Here is a 16111-nt window from a genome sequence, read left to right on the forward strand (position 1 = left end):
GAGAGAATAAGGCCAAGGCAAGCTTAGAGAATAAGAGATTGGCAATGATGGACCTTGAACACTTGTGTATAAGTGTGTATTCAAGTGTAAGTATATGAGTGTCTAAAGATGAAAGTATGAACGTGAGTTCAAGTGCAAGACTTATGTGTTGTGAATCTGTGTTGTAGTGTGTTTGCCTACTGCATATATGATATGTTATATAAGCTTTTGAAGCATTGGAGCCCAAACAATTTGTTGGACATGTGGTTTGTTCTTCCTAACTTTGCCAGGAGCTGATATAAACCCTACTATCGTTTGTGGTTTGATGATAGGCGAGAGAGGAACATATCATGCATGCATTATGAAGGACCATGGGCCTGCGGAGACCATGGTACTGTTTGTTGTAGGGTTCTTCGTACTTGGACTTGTATGCATGCTCCGGCTTAGGCTAAGCATGCAATCTTGGTTTTTACATGGTGCATTGGCACTCTATCATGCAGGTGAGGGTGTTGGTAACATAGCGCCCATAGGGCTCACCATGTATCAAGCATGTAATATATCCCCGTAGTGCCTTATTGGTTTACCACATGAGTGGGGCTTTGATGATGTGACACCCGTAGAGCTTGCTACGTATTAGTCGTGATACAAGTACCTACAATTGGCAGAAAGAAGAATTTGTTAAATAAATATAAAAAAAAAGAGCTTTTTTTGATAAATTCTCTTTCTAAGGTGCCGTTTGGTAACACTTACGTTTTCAGTTTTCTGTTTATATTTACAAAAATTTAAAAAACTCAAATAAAAACTTGTTTAGTAAAATTTTTGATTTATAAATCAGTGATCTCAGTTTATAAATTTGGTCAAAAAATGAAAACACAAAAAATGTGTTTTCATTTTGAGTTTTCAGTTTTTTTTTTTACCACCCAATAATAGCCACCACCCGCCACCATTTTCCACCACCGTCTTCCGCCACCACCACCCGCCACCACCACCCACTAGCCACCACCCACCTGCCACTTACTCGCCACCACCACCCATCCCTCGCCACCACCACCATCACCACCACCCACCTACCATCCACCCGCCACTACCATCCACCGCCCGCCACCACCACCCGCCACCTACTTGCCACCACCATCCACCACCAGCCACCCACCACCACCAGCCATCTGCCACCCACCCACCACCACCACCCACCGCCTTCACCACCATCACCTACCACCCACCTACCATCACCACCACCACCCACTTGCTACCACCTACCACCCGCCACCGTCACCCACCCATCCACCACCACCACCACCCGCCATCTCCCACCCACCTGCTACCACCACCCACTACTCGCCGCCACCACCACCACCACCACCACCACCTACTTACTACCACCCGCCACCGTCACCCACCCACCCACCCACTATCACCACCTACCACCCACCCGCCACCACCACCCGCCATCTGCCACCCACCTGCCACCACCACCCACCACCCGCTACCACCACCACCACCACCCACTCGCTACCAACCCACCACCCGCCACCGTCACGCACTCAGCCACCCACCATCACCATTCACCACTCGCTATCCGCCACCCACCTATCACCACCTGCCATCACCACCCGCTCGCTACCACCCACCACCCGCCATCATCACCCACCCACACACCGCCACCACCCACCTGCCACCGCCACCCACCACCACTCGCCACCGTCACCCACCCACCCACCACCACCCACCGTCACCACTTTCCACCACTGTCTTTTGCCGCCACTTGCCATTTCTCACTCTTTTTTATATTTTTAAATTTTTTTAAATATTTTGTCAATTACCAAACGCGTTTGTAGTTTATGTTTTTCTAAAAATAAACAAAAACTAAATAAAAATCAGTTTATAAAATTTTTGTAAATATAAACTGAAAACGTAAACGTTACCAAACAGATCATAAGAGTTTTATTCTATCAAATCCATATTCTTTTTTACTATTCCATTAGGTTCTATTTGAGGTAAGAAGACTAAACACCCTTAATCTCTCATGCCCCCTATTAATGTTGATGTTGATTATCGTTATATTTTGATAGTTCACATACATTAAAATGTTGTTATTATATTCATATTAATTTGAAATGAATTTTTGTCATTGTGTTGTCAATTACATAATATGAATATTTATAATAAATTATATAAATGTGAACGATCACATCACTACATTAGATGAGAGAGAATGTTCAAATGCTGTGAATGTTTATATCACTACATGGTGTGAATAAGAATATGTTATCAATTAAAAATAAGAAAGCTCACGTGTTGTGAATGTTCACATTACTACATTAGATGAGAAAGAATTTTTCGGAAAGATGTTGTGAACGTTCACATCAAATGAGAGAAAATGTTCAAATTATTTTTAATGTATTATCAATTAAAAATATATTCACATAAAATGAGAGAGAATGTTCACATTATTTTTCATTTGTTGTCAATTAAAAATATATTCACATTATATAATAATATAAAATAATAATGTCAATATTATTTAATTTGTGTATGAAATTTCCTATGCCTTGGTCTTTTCTCTTCTCTCTCCTTCCCCCAACATTAAATATTAATATTAAATATAAGGGCATAAGAGTCTAAGAAAATAGTGTAAATCAAGAAAAAAATATTTTATGGAATAAAAGTATAAACACGTGGGACTAAGTGAGTTAAAAAATTTCTTCATGGACTTTTTAGGTTAGATCATTTCTAAATGAGATTTATCAATAAAAATTCCAAAAAAGAAAACATGACAAAGGAGAATAATGGGGTTGTCTGATGCAACTTATATGAATCACTTATATATATATATATATTTTGAAAGTCGGTGTCAAATGTTTGATACAGATTTTGCCTTTAACTTATTAGGAAAAAATTCAAATAAACTTCTAAAAAAATAAATATTTGAATCTTGGGTAAAAGATATTTTTAATTTGGGGATTTTTTTTTAAGGTCCCTAATAATAACAATTTAGAGGATAAAGGACACACAAAAAGATAGTGATACCTCACGTCCCTGAAACAACTTGGCGCGCGTTTTTAATTATTTTGTGGACCAAAATACCCTCGCCAAAATCAACACAGAACCAAACTCATTCCGACGTCTCAGTTACATTCCAAACATCCAGCATCTTCACGAACAGGAGAACAGCAGAATTAGGGTTTCAACATCATCTGCACCATCGACATTACAGCTTCGTTATCTTCTCCAAAAATCATTCTCATTCCTTCCTCACAAATTTCTCTTACCTAGGTTAAAGCTTCGTTTTCACTGCTCATCATCATCTCAGTCCATCTTCGTCACGTCGCATCTTCATCGCGGGCCATATCAGCTCATCATTCAAGTTTCATCCTAACTCTGGTCAGTTTTTCTTCAATACAACTAGATTTTCTCTGGAAACACAGTTAATAACATTTTATAATAACCTTTCATAAAATAGGGTTTCAATTTCGTAATAAAAAGCTACCTGAATTTGAAAAAATTTATTTCTGTGTATTTTGAACTTATTCTTCAACATGTTTGTGTGATTTTATCTGTAAATTTCTCTGGCATTTGAATTTCTCTGATTTTTTATTAATGTAATTTTCTTCTTTCAATTTTCTCTGGCATGTTTATTTTCACAACAATTTTTTGTGTTTTTATATTATTCTTGAACATGTTTCTGTAATTCTGTCTATAAATTTTCCTGCTCCGTAAATTTCTCTGTAATATGTATTTTTAATTGCAATGTCTATCTTAATCTAGAATGTCTATTGCTTTCTTGCCTCTGTCTTAAGTTTCTCTGGTATTTATAATTTTCTCTGACCACATCACATCACTTTCCTCCCTTGTGTCTTTGTCATTTTAAATTTTCTCTGGAATTTTAATATTGTGGACTGGAATGAATGTTTCTTCTTGGAATTTTCTCTGCCATATGTACTTTGAGAAAAAGTTATTTCTCTGAATTTTGATCTTTTTCTTGAATATGTTTCTGTCATTTTGTCTCTGAATTTCTCTGCTTTGTAAATTTCTCTGGAATATGTATCCTTCTCTGCAATGTCAATTACACTCTTGCCCCTGTCTAAGTTTCTCTGGTATTTATAATTTTCTCTGACCACATCACATCACTTTCCTCCCTTGTGTCTTTGTCATTTTAAATTTTCTCTGGAATTTTAATATTGTGGACTGGAATGAATGTTTCTTCTTGGAATTTTCTCTGCCATATGTACTTTGAGAAAAAGTTATTTCTCTGAATTTTGATCTTATTATTGAATATGTTTCTGTCATTTTGTCTCTGAATTTCTCTGCTTTGTAAATTTCTCTGGAATATGTATCCTTCTCTGCAATGTCAATTACACTCTTGCCCCTGTCTAAGTTTCTCTGGTATTTATAATTTTCTCTGACCACATCGCACCACTTTCCTCCATTGAGTGTCTCTATCATGGTTAATTTTCTCTGCTTCTGTATGTAAATTTTTCTTGCATTTTAATATTATGAATTGAAATTTTCTCTGGAATGGAAATTTCCTCAAGAATGTGTAATTTTCTCCAGAATGTGCATTTTTCTCTGGTATGTTTATTTTATTCAATTCTTGATTTCAATATGGTGTACTTCTCAGTGCCATGTTTACATTACTTTGTTTATTTTATCTTTGCTAATTGTGGAATGCAAATTTTCTTTCACTTGCCATGTTTACTTTTTTCTATCATTCATTTTCTCTGGTATGTTTACTTCTATCTGTAATTTAAACAATTATTGAAAATTTCTCTCCCATGTTTATGATGCTGTGTTGATTTTCTCTGACATGTCAAATTTTCTGTAATTTTCCCTTATCTGTAATTTTCTCTGGCATCTCCAATTTTCTCCCTTATCTGTAATTTTCTCTGACATGTCCATTTTTCTCTGGGATTTAATGTTGACATCTCTATGCTTTAATCATTGTCTAGAAATGGCAAAACGTAAAGGCAGCGAAACACCGGAAACACCAAGCAAAAAATAGAAACTGTCTCAGTCTTCTTATGGACTAGGATCAAAAACCAGCAGCAAAACACTAGAAACACCAAGGAAGAAAGAACAACTCTCTCAGTCCTCTTATCATCTAAGATAAAAAACCAGCACTAAAACACCACAAACTCCTTTCCAAAACACACAAGTCCAAGCTGATGAAGCAACTAGCATCCAGATGAGTACCCCAACTTCAAAAGACTCAAGCTCAAGGGGGAAAAAACCTGTTAAACTCCACAGAAAGAGAGCTCACTACAGCATTCAATTTCGATCCAACCTCTCATCTGTCGTCTCCTTCTTTCAAACACTTAAATTCAGTTCAAAACATCTTCTAGAGCTTCAAAAGACCCCATTCTGGTATTTGATCCAAGCTCTAACCACTGGAAGGATGGATCCAAAGAAATCTAGGAAATCCGATGATGATGTAGTTGCCATAATCCAATGTTACAATGAAAAAGCAAAAGCATTCACAGTTGGGAAGAAGAACCTGACCTTTACAACAAATGACATGACCTTGATTTTTGGTTTGGAAGGAGGTAAAGGAGCCATGTCATTAAGATACTCTAAAAAGCCAAAATCTGCATTCCTCAGGAGAAGATTCTAAAAGGACACAAGGCTCACTGGTCCTGTTCTTAAAAATGCCTTGGTCAAAGCAATGAAAGGCAAACAACCAACTAACTTCAAAGATGTAGCAATCATTGTTACATTGTACTTGTGTCTGGCCCTATTTTTTGCAACAAGTGGGAATTCAATAGGTTGGGTTTTTATAAAGTATGTGGAACCTCTTGAATCAATGAAACAGTATGATTGGCCGGAAGCAATCACATCAACATTGATTGATTCTATCATGGCATTGCACAGAACTCCAGAAAAAGTTACGGGGTGTGTCATTGCATTGCTGGTAAGTATAATATCCATTCAAATTTGCAGTTATCATACTTACAAATTTGTGCGTTTACAAAATTTTATTTACTTTCATTTTCATCACAGTATTGGCTATGTGAACATGCAACTATCATTGACTCAGAAGACAGTAACACAACAGACTTCCCAAGATGTGCCAAGTGGAACCTTCAAACCTTGACGAAACAGCTACAGAAGACACCAGTCCACTCTCTTGCACCTCGACAGGTTAGATTCCTATTGCTACCGAAATCTCAGTGAAATTTCAAAATTTCTCTGACCACTGCTTTGTTTCCCTCCTTGTGCATTGATTGATTAAGATTAATTTTCTCTGAAATATCAATTTCTGTTTTCTTCTTTGTTAACCACTGGTCTATTTCTGCCATTGTAATCAATTTTCTCTGCCATCCAAATTTCTCTGACCACAATTGTAACACATTAACTTATATGCCCTGATTCATTTTCTCTAATATCTGAATTATGTTCTTTGTTACATAATTTTCTCTGGCCCATCAAATTAACTCCATGTCTCTAATTTTCTCTGGCCCAATACAATTTTTTCTGAAGTTTGTTTCCAATTAGTATCATTTAGATGAATTTTATTTTCCTTATTTGAATTTTTTCTCTCAGTGAATTTTGTAACATTTCTCTAATAAAAGAGTCTCCTGTTACAGATTGATAACAAGCAGCTAGTCAAAAACCCATCTGAGGAGTTCTGTCTTGGCAAAAAAATGAAGAAAGAATTAAAAAAGGCAATTGTCATATTCAAGGAGACATTACAAGATCCATTTGAAGATGGAGGGAATCAACAAAAAGAAGGCAACACAGAAGAATACGAAGCCAGCAATGGACAAGAACATCAAGCAAGCAGCACAGAAGAAGAAACCATCAAAGAAAGTGAAGAAATAGAACCAGAAGACAAAGAACAAAATGAACAGAAAGAAGAAGACAGTGAACAAGAAGATGAAGATGAAGATGAACAAGAAGAAGAGAACAATGATGAAAGTGATGAAGAAGAAAATAATGAGCCGATGGACCAACAACATGATGGCATTTGTGGCTCAACAATGCATCAGCCTGAAGAATTTGAGGAATCAAAGGATGCCCAAATTGCTGATCTACGTCAAAGACTGAAGGCACTGTCTCAATCTAAAAAAGAAGAAGACAGAAATTGGATGGAATTACTTGCTGAAAAAGATATTTCAATAAGAATCCTGACATCACATAACTCAGAACTTCAAGAAAAAGAAAGCACAATCCGAATGAAACTAAGGATGTTGGAGGTTGAAAAAGCAGACGATGCAAAAACAATTCAACAGTTGATGTGTTCAAATTCGGAGCTTGAAACTGAAAATGCCAAATTGCATGAACAAGTTCAAGAACTATCTGTCCAACTAGCAACACAACCATACCGAACACCAACACAACTTCAACCACAAGGTCAGTGAAAATCTTGAGCCACAAAAAGTTATGTCCTTGTGCCATCATAACTCAGAGAAATTTCTATTTATTATAATTTTCTCTGTCATTGGTAATTTTCTCTGGAAGTTATATCTCTCTCAACACATTAGTTATATTTCTACTGCTCATTTCATTTCTCTGTATATTTTCTTATTTCATTTTTGGGGCTTGTTTGATTTTCACTGTGTATAGTTGGAATGCAACTGGAACAACAACCAACAACACAACAAGAGCAAATGCCACACAAACAACAACCGAAACAAAAGAAGAAACTCTATGGTAACTGCAAAATATTGAATTAAATAAATTTACATATTCAAATATCATCTGTTGCTTCAGAGAAATTTCACTTTTCCTAATATTTTCACTGCCTACAGTAAAAAAAGATCCAACCTCAATGATAAAAAATTTAAAGGCAAAAGAAAGGAAGGAAAAGCAGCATGATCCAGAATTCCAATATCCGAAAGTTGCGAAAGTGACTAGAGCTTCAAAACAAGCTGCAAAACAAGTTGAGCAAAGCACGAAGGACAAAGAAGTGCTTGATGCTGATGCATACGTCTTGCCTCAACCTATAAACATCACAAAATCTTGGGTCTTTCCACAAACTCTTCCCATTTCAAGATTGATAAAAGATCATATAAAAGACATCTTGCAGCACATATCAAATGTGTCTGGGCTTGAGTAAGTACAACAAACAAAATAGAACATAACAAACAACAAATTACAAACTTATGTTGCATTAACAACAATTCAATCCCTTCTTTGTCATCTTGTAGAGCTTTAATTTGGACAAGTGAGTTGAATATCATTACCTTTGAAGACATTGGAAACCTCATAAAGCAAAAAGAAATTGCCAACAATGTAAGTCTTTCCCTTTCATCAACATTTCTCTGCAATGTTCCATCAGCCTTTATAAAACAATATTACAATTATAAATCATATTTTTCAGGTCATTGATGGCTATGGAGAGATCCTTTTGGCTGACCAAATCAGAGAGAAACAACAACCAACCTCATTTTTTTTCACATCCATGTGCTTAGTATGTTACTACTATTTTATTTGATTTTCTCTGGAATTTACTTTCTACTTTCTCTTCTTAATATACTTCTTGAAATCAGTTGTGTCACTAACAAAACCATTTTTTGATTTTCTCTGAGCACAGAATTTCATCAACATGACAGAAAATCAAAGTTTTCGAGTGTCCTTATTTGACAAGCATATTGAAACAGCATGGAGGAACTATAGGTTCCTCCATTTCCCAATAAATGCTGGAGGTAATGAGAAGTCCACACATGGAAATCACTGGACCTTGCTTGTCCTGGACAAACAAGACAATTTATGGAGGTTCTACAACTCACTGAGGCCAAGGAAGGATGATGCAGAAGACAAATATGTCAAAGATGCAAAACAATTGGTAACGAGTGCAAATTTCTCTGATCCATCATCATCTTTATGTGATGATAATTTTCATAGAATCCCATTGACTTGTCCGTAAATTTCTCTGTTATATAAAAATTATTTTTTTGCAGCAAGATTACGTGGAGAATTTTTTGAAAGCTTGTCTTGAAAGAGACGCTCAATCACAACCCTCTTTCAAATTAATTAACTCACAAAACACAAGTTATGACTTTGAGTATGTCAACAATGCTCCACAACAAGAAAGCGATTCGTAAGTTTCATACATCTATAAATAAGATAATTTCAGTTGCATGTTTCTTAAAACTAACCATACCTATAATTTGTATGCAGTCTGGATTGTGGCCTCTTTGTCTGCTATATAATGAAACAATATAGCAAGCATGAACCTATCAGCTCCAAATTGTCCACACAAGAGATAAGGTTGATGAGGGCAGAACTCATAGAGAGATTTGTGACCGAAGTTGGCCGGTCATGGACTGAACCAATTGAAATACCCCCAGAAGAACCACAAATGTAATAGTGAAACTAGTGAAAGGAAGACAATGTACATATCCACACAGAGAAAATTGTCTCACATATATGTATATATCCTTTCTTGTTGATACATTGAAGGAATGATGATCCTTGACGTATATGTATATATCCTTTCTTGACTAATCTAAATTTTATTTTATTTTATTTTTTATTTCGACTAATGTAAATTTCAACAATTGTCTGCCAGAGAAAATTGTCTGCAGAAATTTCTCTGGTATAAACTACCAGAAATTCACAGAGTAATTTAACTTGTATCGTCCCAAGGGGATGCCTATATGATCATGTAATCTGTAAAACTTTGTGTTGGTACAAAACAATCATCAAACTCAACAAAACACAAAGCACACAGTAATTTTATCTGCCACTGGAAAATTTCATTGCATGAATTTCAAATTTCAGAACACAATGCCCATATAGTTTTCTCTGATGGTGAAAAATTTCTCTGGATGAAAATTTCTCTGGCTTTGACACAAATTTCTGAGTTCAAGTGAGTCCAGAGAAATTCTTCCCTGGTCCAGAGAAATTCTCAACTCAGAGAAATTCTCAACTCAGAGAAATTCCAAAAGAGCTTGATTTTGTTTCTTGGTTGTACAATAATTTTTTGAATGCTCTGTCTGCTGTGCACATTTCTTGAAATGACTGATATGAAGCTACCAAAAATTTACAGATAAATTTAACTCATATCTCACCAAAGAAGGTGCCTATATGATCATTCAATCTCTAATGCACTGTGTTAGTACAAAACAATTATCAAATTGAAAAAACACAATCCACACAGTACTTTAGTCTGCCATTGTCAAATTTATGTGGATGAATATGAAGCTTCAAAACACAACACACAGAATTTTCTCTGCCATAGAAAAATTTCTCTGGATGAATTTGACAGGTACTACAAACCCACCGCCTATAGTATATATCAACAAACACACTTTAACTGATATTGAAAAATTTCTCTGGATGAATTTGATTGATATTATTATATACACTGTCCAAAAAATAAATTTCACAAAACAAAATACACAAAGTAATCATCAAATGTATTATTCCATCAATAAAATGTATAATCCTCAACTATTTAACAAAGGTTCCTTGCATGTCCTCTTATTATGGTGACCAATACTCTCACAACGACTACACTTAATCACCCTTTTAAACTCTCCAGTAGAAGCAATTCTGTTCTTCTTCGGCCTCCCAGCAGGTCTCTTGCTCAATGGAGGTAAAATCATAGCATCTTCAATGCTACACACAGGTTTTTCAACAGTTGGAACTGGGCCAATCGAAAAGGAGTATGCTTGACGATACATATCAGCATGAAAAAATGGTTCAACAAATAAATTCAAATTCTTTCCACTCCTAAAAATTGCAGCAACAGCATGTTGACATGGATACCCATTTATTTCCCATTTTCGACATGAACAAGTTCTCAACCCAAGATCAACCATAACCGAAGGAAAACAATGCACTTCAAAGACATTATCAGATGATAAACTCACATTCCATGTCCTCCCGTCCAAAAAAGACTTCTCCAACACACTATCCATACGAGGACACAAAATTTTATTCCATTTACTAGAGAGCAGCCTCCTATCAGACCTCATATTCATGATTTGCAACCGTATCATGTCCACCAAATTTGTTATTGGCAAGTGCCGAGCTTCTCGTATCCATGAATTGAATGACTCAGCAACATTTGAATACATCTCGCCATAACGTTTCCCTGCAAAATATGCATCACTCCAATTTTCATATGGTAAACTTCTCAAGAAAACACTCACAATGTCTCCTCCCTCACTTTTTAACTCATTTAACTTGAAATGAAATGATGCCTTTGTTGGAGCATAAGCACATTCTGAAAACTTGGACACAATCGTCTCCCTAACTAAATTTGTGTTTCCACATGACAACTTATCCCTCAAATTTCTCTTTAGATGTTCCAGACAAAATCCATGAAAGCAGTTAGGGAAAAACCTAGCAATTCCCTCCACAATTCCACAATGTCGATCTGATATGAAACTTATCACCCTTTCTGATCCTAATACTCCATATAAATGTTCAAGAAACCAACACCAATTGTCTTTATTCTCAGCATCAACAACAGCAAAAGCTACAGGAAAAAAACCTACAAAACAAATAGGAACAAGCATATTAGGTACACACATGCAGAGAAAAATAGAACAATAAAACAACCAGAAAAGTTTGACACTGCCAACATCCAGAGAAAATTCACACATTGGCAACATCCAGAGAAAATTGAATAAGTGACCAGCTACAGAGAAAATTCACACAATCATAATATACAGAGAAAATTCACTTAGTGACCACCTACAAAACAACAGAGAAAAATAGAACAATAAAACAACCAGAGAAGTTTGACACTGCCAACATCCAGAGAAAATTCACACATTGGCAACATCCAGAGAAAATTGAATAAGTGACCAGCTACAGAGAAAATTCACACAATCATAATATACAGAGAAAATTCACTTAGTGACCACCTACAAAACAACAGAGAAAAATAGAACAATAAAACAACCAGAGAAGTTTGACACTGCCAACATCCAGAGAAAATTCACACATTGGCAACATCCAGAGAAAATTGACTTAGTGACCAGCTACAGAGAAAATTCACACAATCATAATATACAGAGAAAATTCACTTAGTGACCACCTACAGATACAATTCACACAATGACAACATCCAGAGAAAATTCATACACTGACAAAAATCCATTGAAAATTCTCACAGTGGCCACAACAATAGAAAATTCAGAGTGGCCAAAACCAGAGAAAATTCACATTCACTCAATTCCTACATGTATAGAAAATTCACATACTTAGATAAAAATAGATATATTTACAATTACCTTCATTCCCATCTTTCCCCGTTGCAGCAAGCATAACTCCTTTGTATCGTCCTTTCAAAAATGTTCCATCAAGAAAAAGCAATGACCGACAATATTTGAAACCAGCAATGCATGCATGAAAAGCCACAAACACTCTTTTGAAACGCTTGTTATCTTCAAAATCTAACTCAAAACGACTCCCTGGATTGTTCTTCAATGCCTCATTAAAATACCATCGTAATTGATCAAATGACAAACAAGAATCCCCATATGTACTACATTTTGCTTTTTCAACACTCAACCAACCACAGTTATAACTAATTGAGACCCCATACTTGTCTTTCATTTCTTTCACAACATCCACTGGACGAGTTAAAGGTTTTGCACTTACCTCTTCAAGTATCAGCCCAGAAACCAAGCTGGAAGTCATCCTCGAATGTTTACTCGTACGAACCGCCACACCACACGTATGTTCATTGTTCAAAGTCCTTATGTAGAAGAACCCATTTGTTTTTTTAACAGAAGCATGTACACGCCACATACATCCCCTTGATTCCTTATATGCACATTCTGCCGTAACCCTCAGCTTGTCATTTTTAACATACGTAAACTGAAAACCAACCTCAATAGCATACTTGCATAAAAAAGTACGGAACTCAACCACACCACCCTCAAACTTTTGTCCAACACTCGTAATATTATTCCGCCAACTAGCCGACAATAACACCTTTTCTTGGTGAGAACAAAACTTAGAGAGTGAATTCCTTTCAACATCCACCAGCCTATCACACTCACCATCCACAACATCTACCCAATTAGACCCCACTTCATCCTCTTCATCAGAAGTACTACATCTACTAACTGAAACATCAACTATATCAACACCGCGTGCACAAACAACCCTCAACATATTCAGAAAATCAATATTATTTCGAACCATACAATTCGGATGGCCCAAAATAGAATATGAAATACACATAGTCTCAGGTTTCAAATTCTCCCATGTTTTATACAAAATGCCAACCAATTCCTCAAAATTCAATTCGCATGAAACATTAATGACAATAGTATCATTCCCATATTTGCACAGCAACAACACTGCACTGTCCATTGAAACTGAAACAAAAAACAACAAAAAAAATCACAGAAACACTTCACAAGAACAACATAAATGTCCAGAGAAATTTCTAAAAATTATAATTTTCTCTGAACTTAAAATAAAACTCCAAAGACATCTACAAACTGATATTCACCTTCAAGATGATAAAAAACAAAATCACAGAAACTTAATGAATCACAGAGAAATTTACTGCTAACAATTAAACACAATTATAGAAAAAAATCACATATAATACAAGTCCAGAGAAATACTTTTCTCTGAACTACAAACTGAAAGTGAGTAACAAACTTACAATTTTCTCTGAACTACAAATACAAGTATAGAGAAATTTATGAACTTACATTCACTTTCTCATATTCTATCTCCATTACAAACTTCTAATAATATGTCCATATGCACTTATAATTTCCTTTGGACTACACAAACAATAGTGCAGAAAATGAAATTTCTCTGGTTTGAAAAAACATAGAACACAACTATAATTCATCAGCATGTTGATAAAAAACAGAGCACCAAAAATGAACTCTAAACATCAAAATCACCTACACTGTCAACACTATCTGAAATTGATCAAAAAACAAAGAATGAAAAATTAATTCCAAAAATAAAAATCAACTCTATCAAGCTGGCCTCTCTCTAAACAAAAATCAAAATCCATTTGGAATCTAAATCGAAAACAAACCTAATTCAACTCAACTCAAAAACCTACGCGATCAACACACTGTCAACACTCTTTCAAATTGATTAAAAAACAAATAATAAAAAATTAATTCCAAAAATAAAAATCAACTCTATCAAGCTGGCCTCTCTCTACACAAAAATTCAAAACAAATATCAAAATGCATGTGCTATCTCCATCGAAAACAAACCTGATTCAACTCCACTGAAAATCTACGCGATCAATACACTATCACACCACTGAAATCTCCGACGAAATCTCTAACAAAATCTACACGATCGTAGCAATCTTTCTCGTCAACTCCGCTGAAATCTCCGACGAAATCTCCACCATAAAATCTCCACTGAAATCTCCGACGAAAACTCCGACAAAATCTCCACTTCAAATTCGGTTTCCAAAATGTATCAGTTAAGTCAACCATAAAATATTCAAACAAATTTATGTTATAAAGGAAGGGTAATTTAGGTACTTTATAACCTAAAATAAATTTGAGGGACCTTAGCCATCAAAACATATTATAAAGGACCTCTCCTCATATCAAAAGTAGAGGAGGGACCTTAGGCCAATTTTTCCTTTTAATTTCTACTTTTTAATTATTAATTTTTAATTTATAATAAATTGCAGCAAACGGACCCAATGAAAAAGAAAGTTAAGGTGGATCGCATCAAGACCTAAAACTCACATCCCAATTAGATTGACCCATAAAAAGCAAACCATATGCATCCCCAAAGTAGGAAGCAAAACGGTAGAGAAGTAGTTGGCAAACAATCAGCCACCCAAAAAACGAAAACGAAAAAAAAAAAAAAAAAAAAAAAAAACAGCACCAGCAATTACATCCAGGTTGAAGATAAAAACATTGGAAAATATCAAACAAGTGATTTTTTCGAAACGTAATTACAAATTAATGATAATTTTTTTTATTAATATGTGATTACTTTTTAAAAATCTTCTGTAATTGCCCCTAAAAACATCCACAGCATAAACCTTAATGTTAGCACCAGCTCTACAAAATCTTTAAATTGAAGTTTTGTTTAGTACAAGAATTTTGGTAAAGATTTAAGGGAGATTTACCAATAAATCCCAAAATGTAAACTTATGAACCAATTAGTCCCATTTTTATTCTAGTAAACCGTTTAGTCCCATTTAATTGTGAGGGACGTAACTACCCTCATCTAACCGTTGCTCACAGATACACACACACAAGTACACACACACAGATACACCCACACACACAGAGAGATACACACACAGATACATACACACACACACAGATACACACACACACACACAGAGATACACACACAGATACATACACACACACACACACAGATACACACACACAGATACACACACAGATACACACACACACACACACACAGAGATACACACATACATTACGAGGGGCAGACGCCGTGACCTGGGTGGCTAACAACATCCTCCCCTTCTACCCCACCGGTCCAGCGCCTGAGGAGGAGGAGGAAGATAGTCTTCTTCCGGATCTTCATCAACATCAGGGCCATGATCAACATCATCAACATTGGTTCCATCATCAACATCAGCGATATCAACGCTATGCTCAACATCGTCAACATCAGCGCAGATCCACACTGATCCATCATCAACATCAGTGGTAGACATCATCAACATGGCGGATGGGTGAGGATCATTTTTGCAATGGCGGATGGGTCTTCTCCGACGTCTTCTTCGGCGCCTCTGTGTATATCAGATCAGCGCTGCATCTATCTCAGATCTGTTGGATCTCCGATGATCTCGATCGGGTTTTCAGAAAACATGGATGCCACCGGCGTTGATGTCAGATTCCGGCGAACTCTTTGGGGTTTCGGCTGTCGAAATCTGAGTTTGAAAATGGAGATTGTATCGCCGGCGGAGAGAGAACATGAAGGAGGAGAAGAGAACAATGAAATAATGTTAATCAGTAATAATGAAATAATGTTAATCAATGAAATAATGTTAAACAATCATGAAAAGGGTATTGGTGTAAAAACAAATGTAATCAAATCACATCAGTTACACTAAATATGAAAAATAGGATCAACAAGAAATAAACTTTTCCACTGATAGGACTTATCCGAACAAAAGAATAAAGTTGGGACTAATTGGTTTAATAGTTTGTGAAATGGGATTTATTGGTAAATTTTCCAAGAT

The 16111-nt window shown here is 35.9% G+C and overlaps 3 protein-coding genes across 3 annotated transcripts; 2 read left to right on the forward strand and 1 right to left on the reverse strand.

The window, feature by feature from the left end:
* The first annotated feature begins 5716 nt into the window (after window positions 1-5716).
* Window positions 5717-7454, forward strand: LOC145801672 (uncharacterized). Its single transcript, XM_082893408.1, has 3 exons — window positions 5717-5887; window positions 5977-6117; window positions 6564-7454. The coding sequence occupies exons 1-3, from the start codon at window positions 5780-5782 to the stop codon at window positions 7335-7337; spliced, it is 1023 nt and encodes a 340-aa protein (XP_082749534.1). The 5' UTR covers window positions 5717-5779; the 3' UTR covers window positions 7338-7454.
* A 283-nt stretch (window positions 7455-7737) lies between these two features.
* LOC145801673 (uncharacterized) lies at window positions 7738-9422 on the forward strand. Its single transcript, XM_082893409.1, has 6 exons — window positions 7738-8031; window positions 8127-8211; window positions 8300-8389; window positions 8513-8764; window positions 8880-9019; window positions 9100-9422. The coding sequence occupies exons 1-6, from the start codon at window positions 7748-7750 to the stop codon at window positions 9284-9286; spliced, it is 1038 nt and encodes a 345-aa protein (XP_082749535.1). The 5' UTR covers window positions 7738-7747; the 3' UTR covers window positions 9287-9422.
* Window positions 9423-9851: 429 nt separating this feature from the next.
* LOC145800537 (uncharacterized) lies at window positions 9852-15592 on the reverse strand. Its single transcript, XM_082890226.1, has 4 exons — window positions 15376-15592; window positions 12168-12431; window positions 11002-11422; window positions 9852-9942 (listed from the first exon to the last, which is right to left on the reverse strand). Exons 1-4 carry the CDS (start codon window positions 15590-15592, stop codon window positions 9852-9854), a joined length of 993 nt encoding a protein of 330 aa, XP_082746352.1.
* Window positions 15593-16111: the final 519 nt, after the last annotated feature.

This window comes from Camellia sinensis, chromosome 10 (genome assembly GCF_055761805.1).
Source record: "Camellia sinensis isolate YWXY chromosome 10, ASM5576180v1, whole genome shotgun sequence".
Lineage (NCBI taxonomy): Eukaryota > Viridiplantae > Streptophyta > Magnoliopsida > Ericales > Theaceae > Camellia > Camellia sinensis.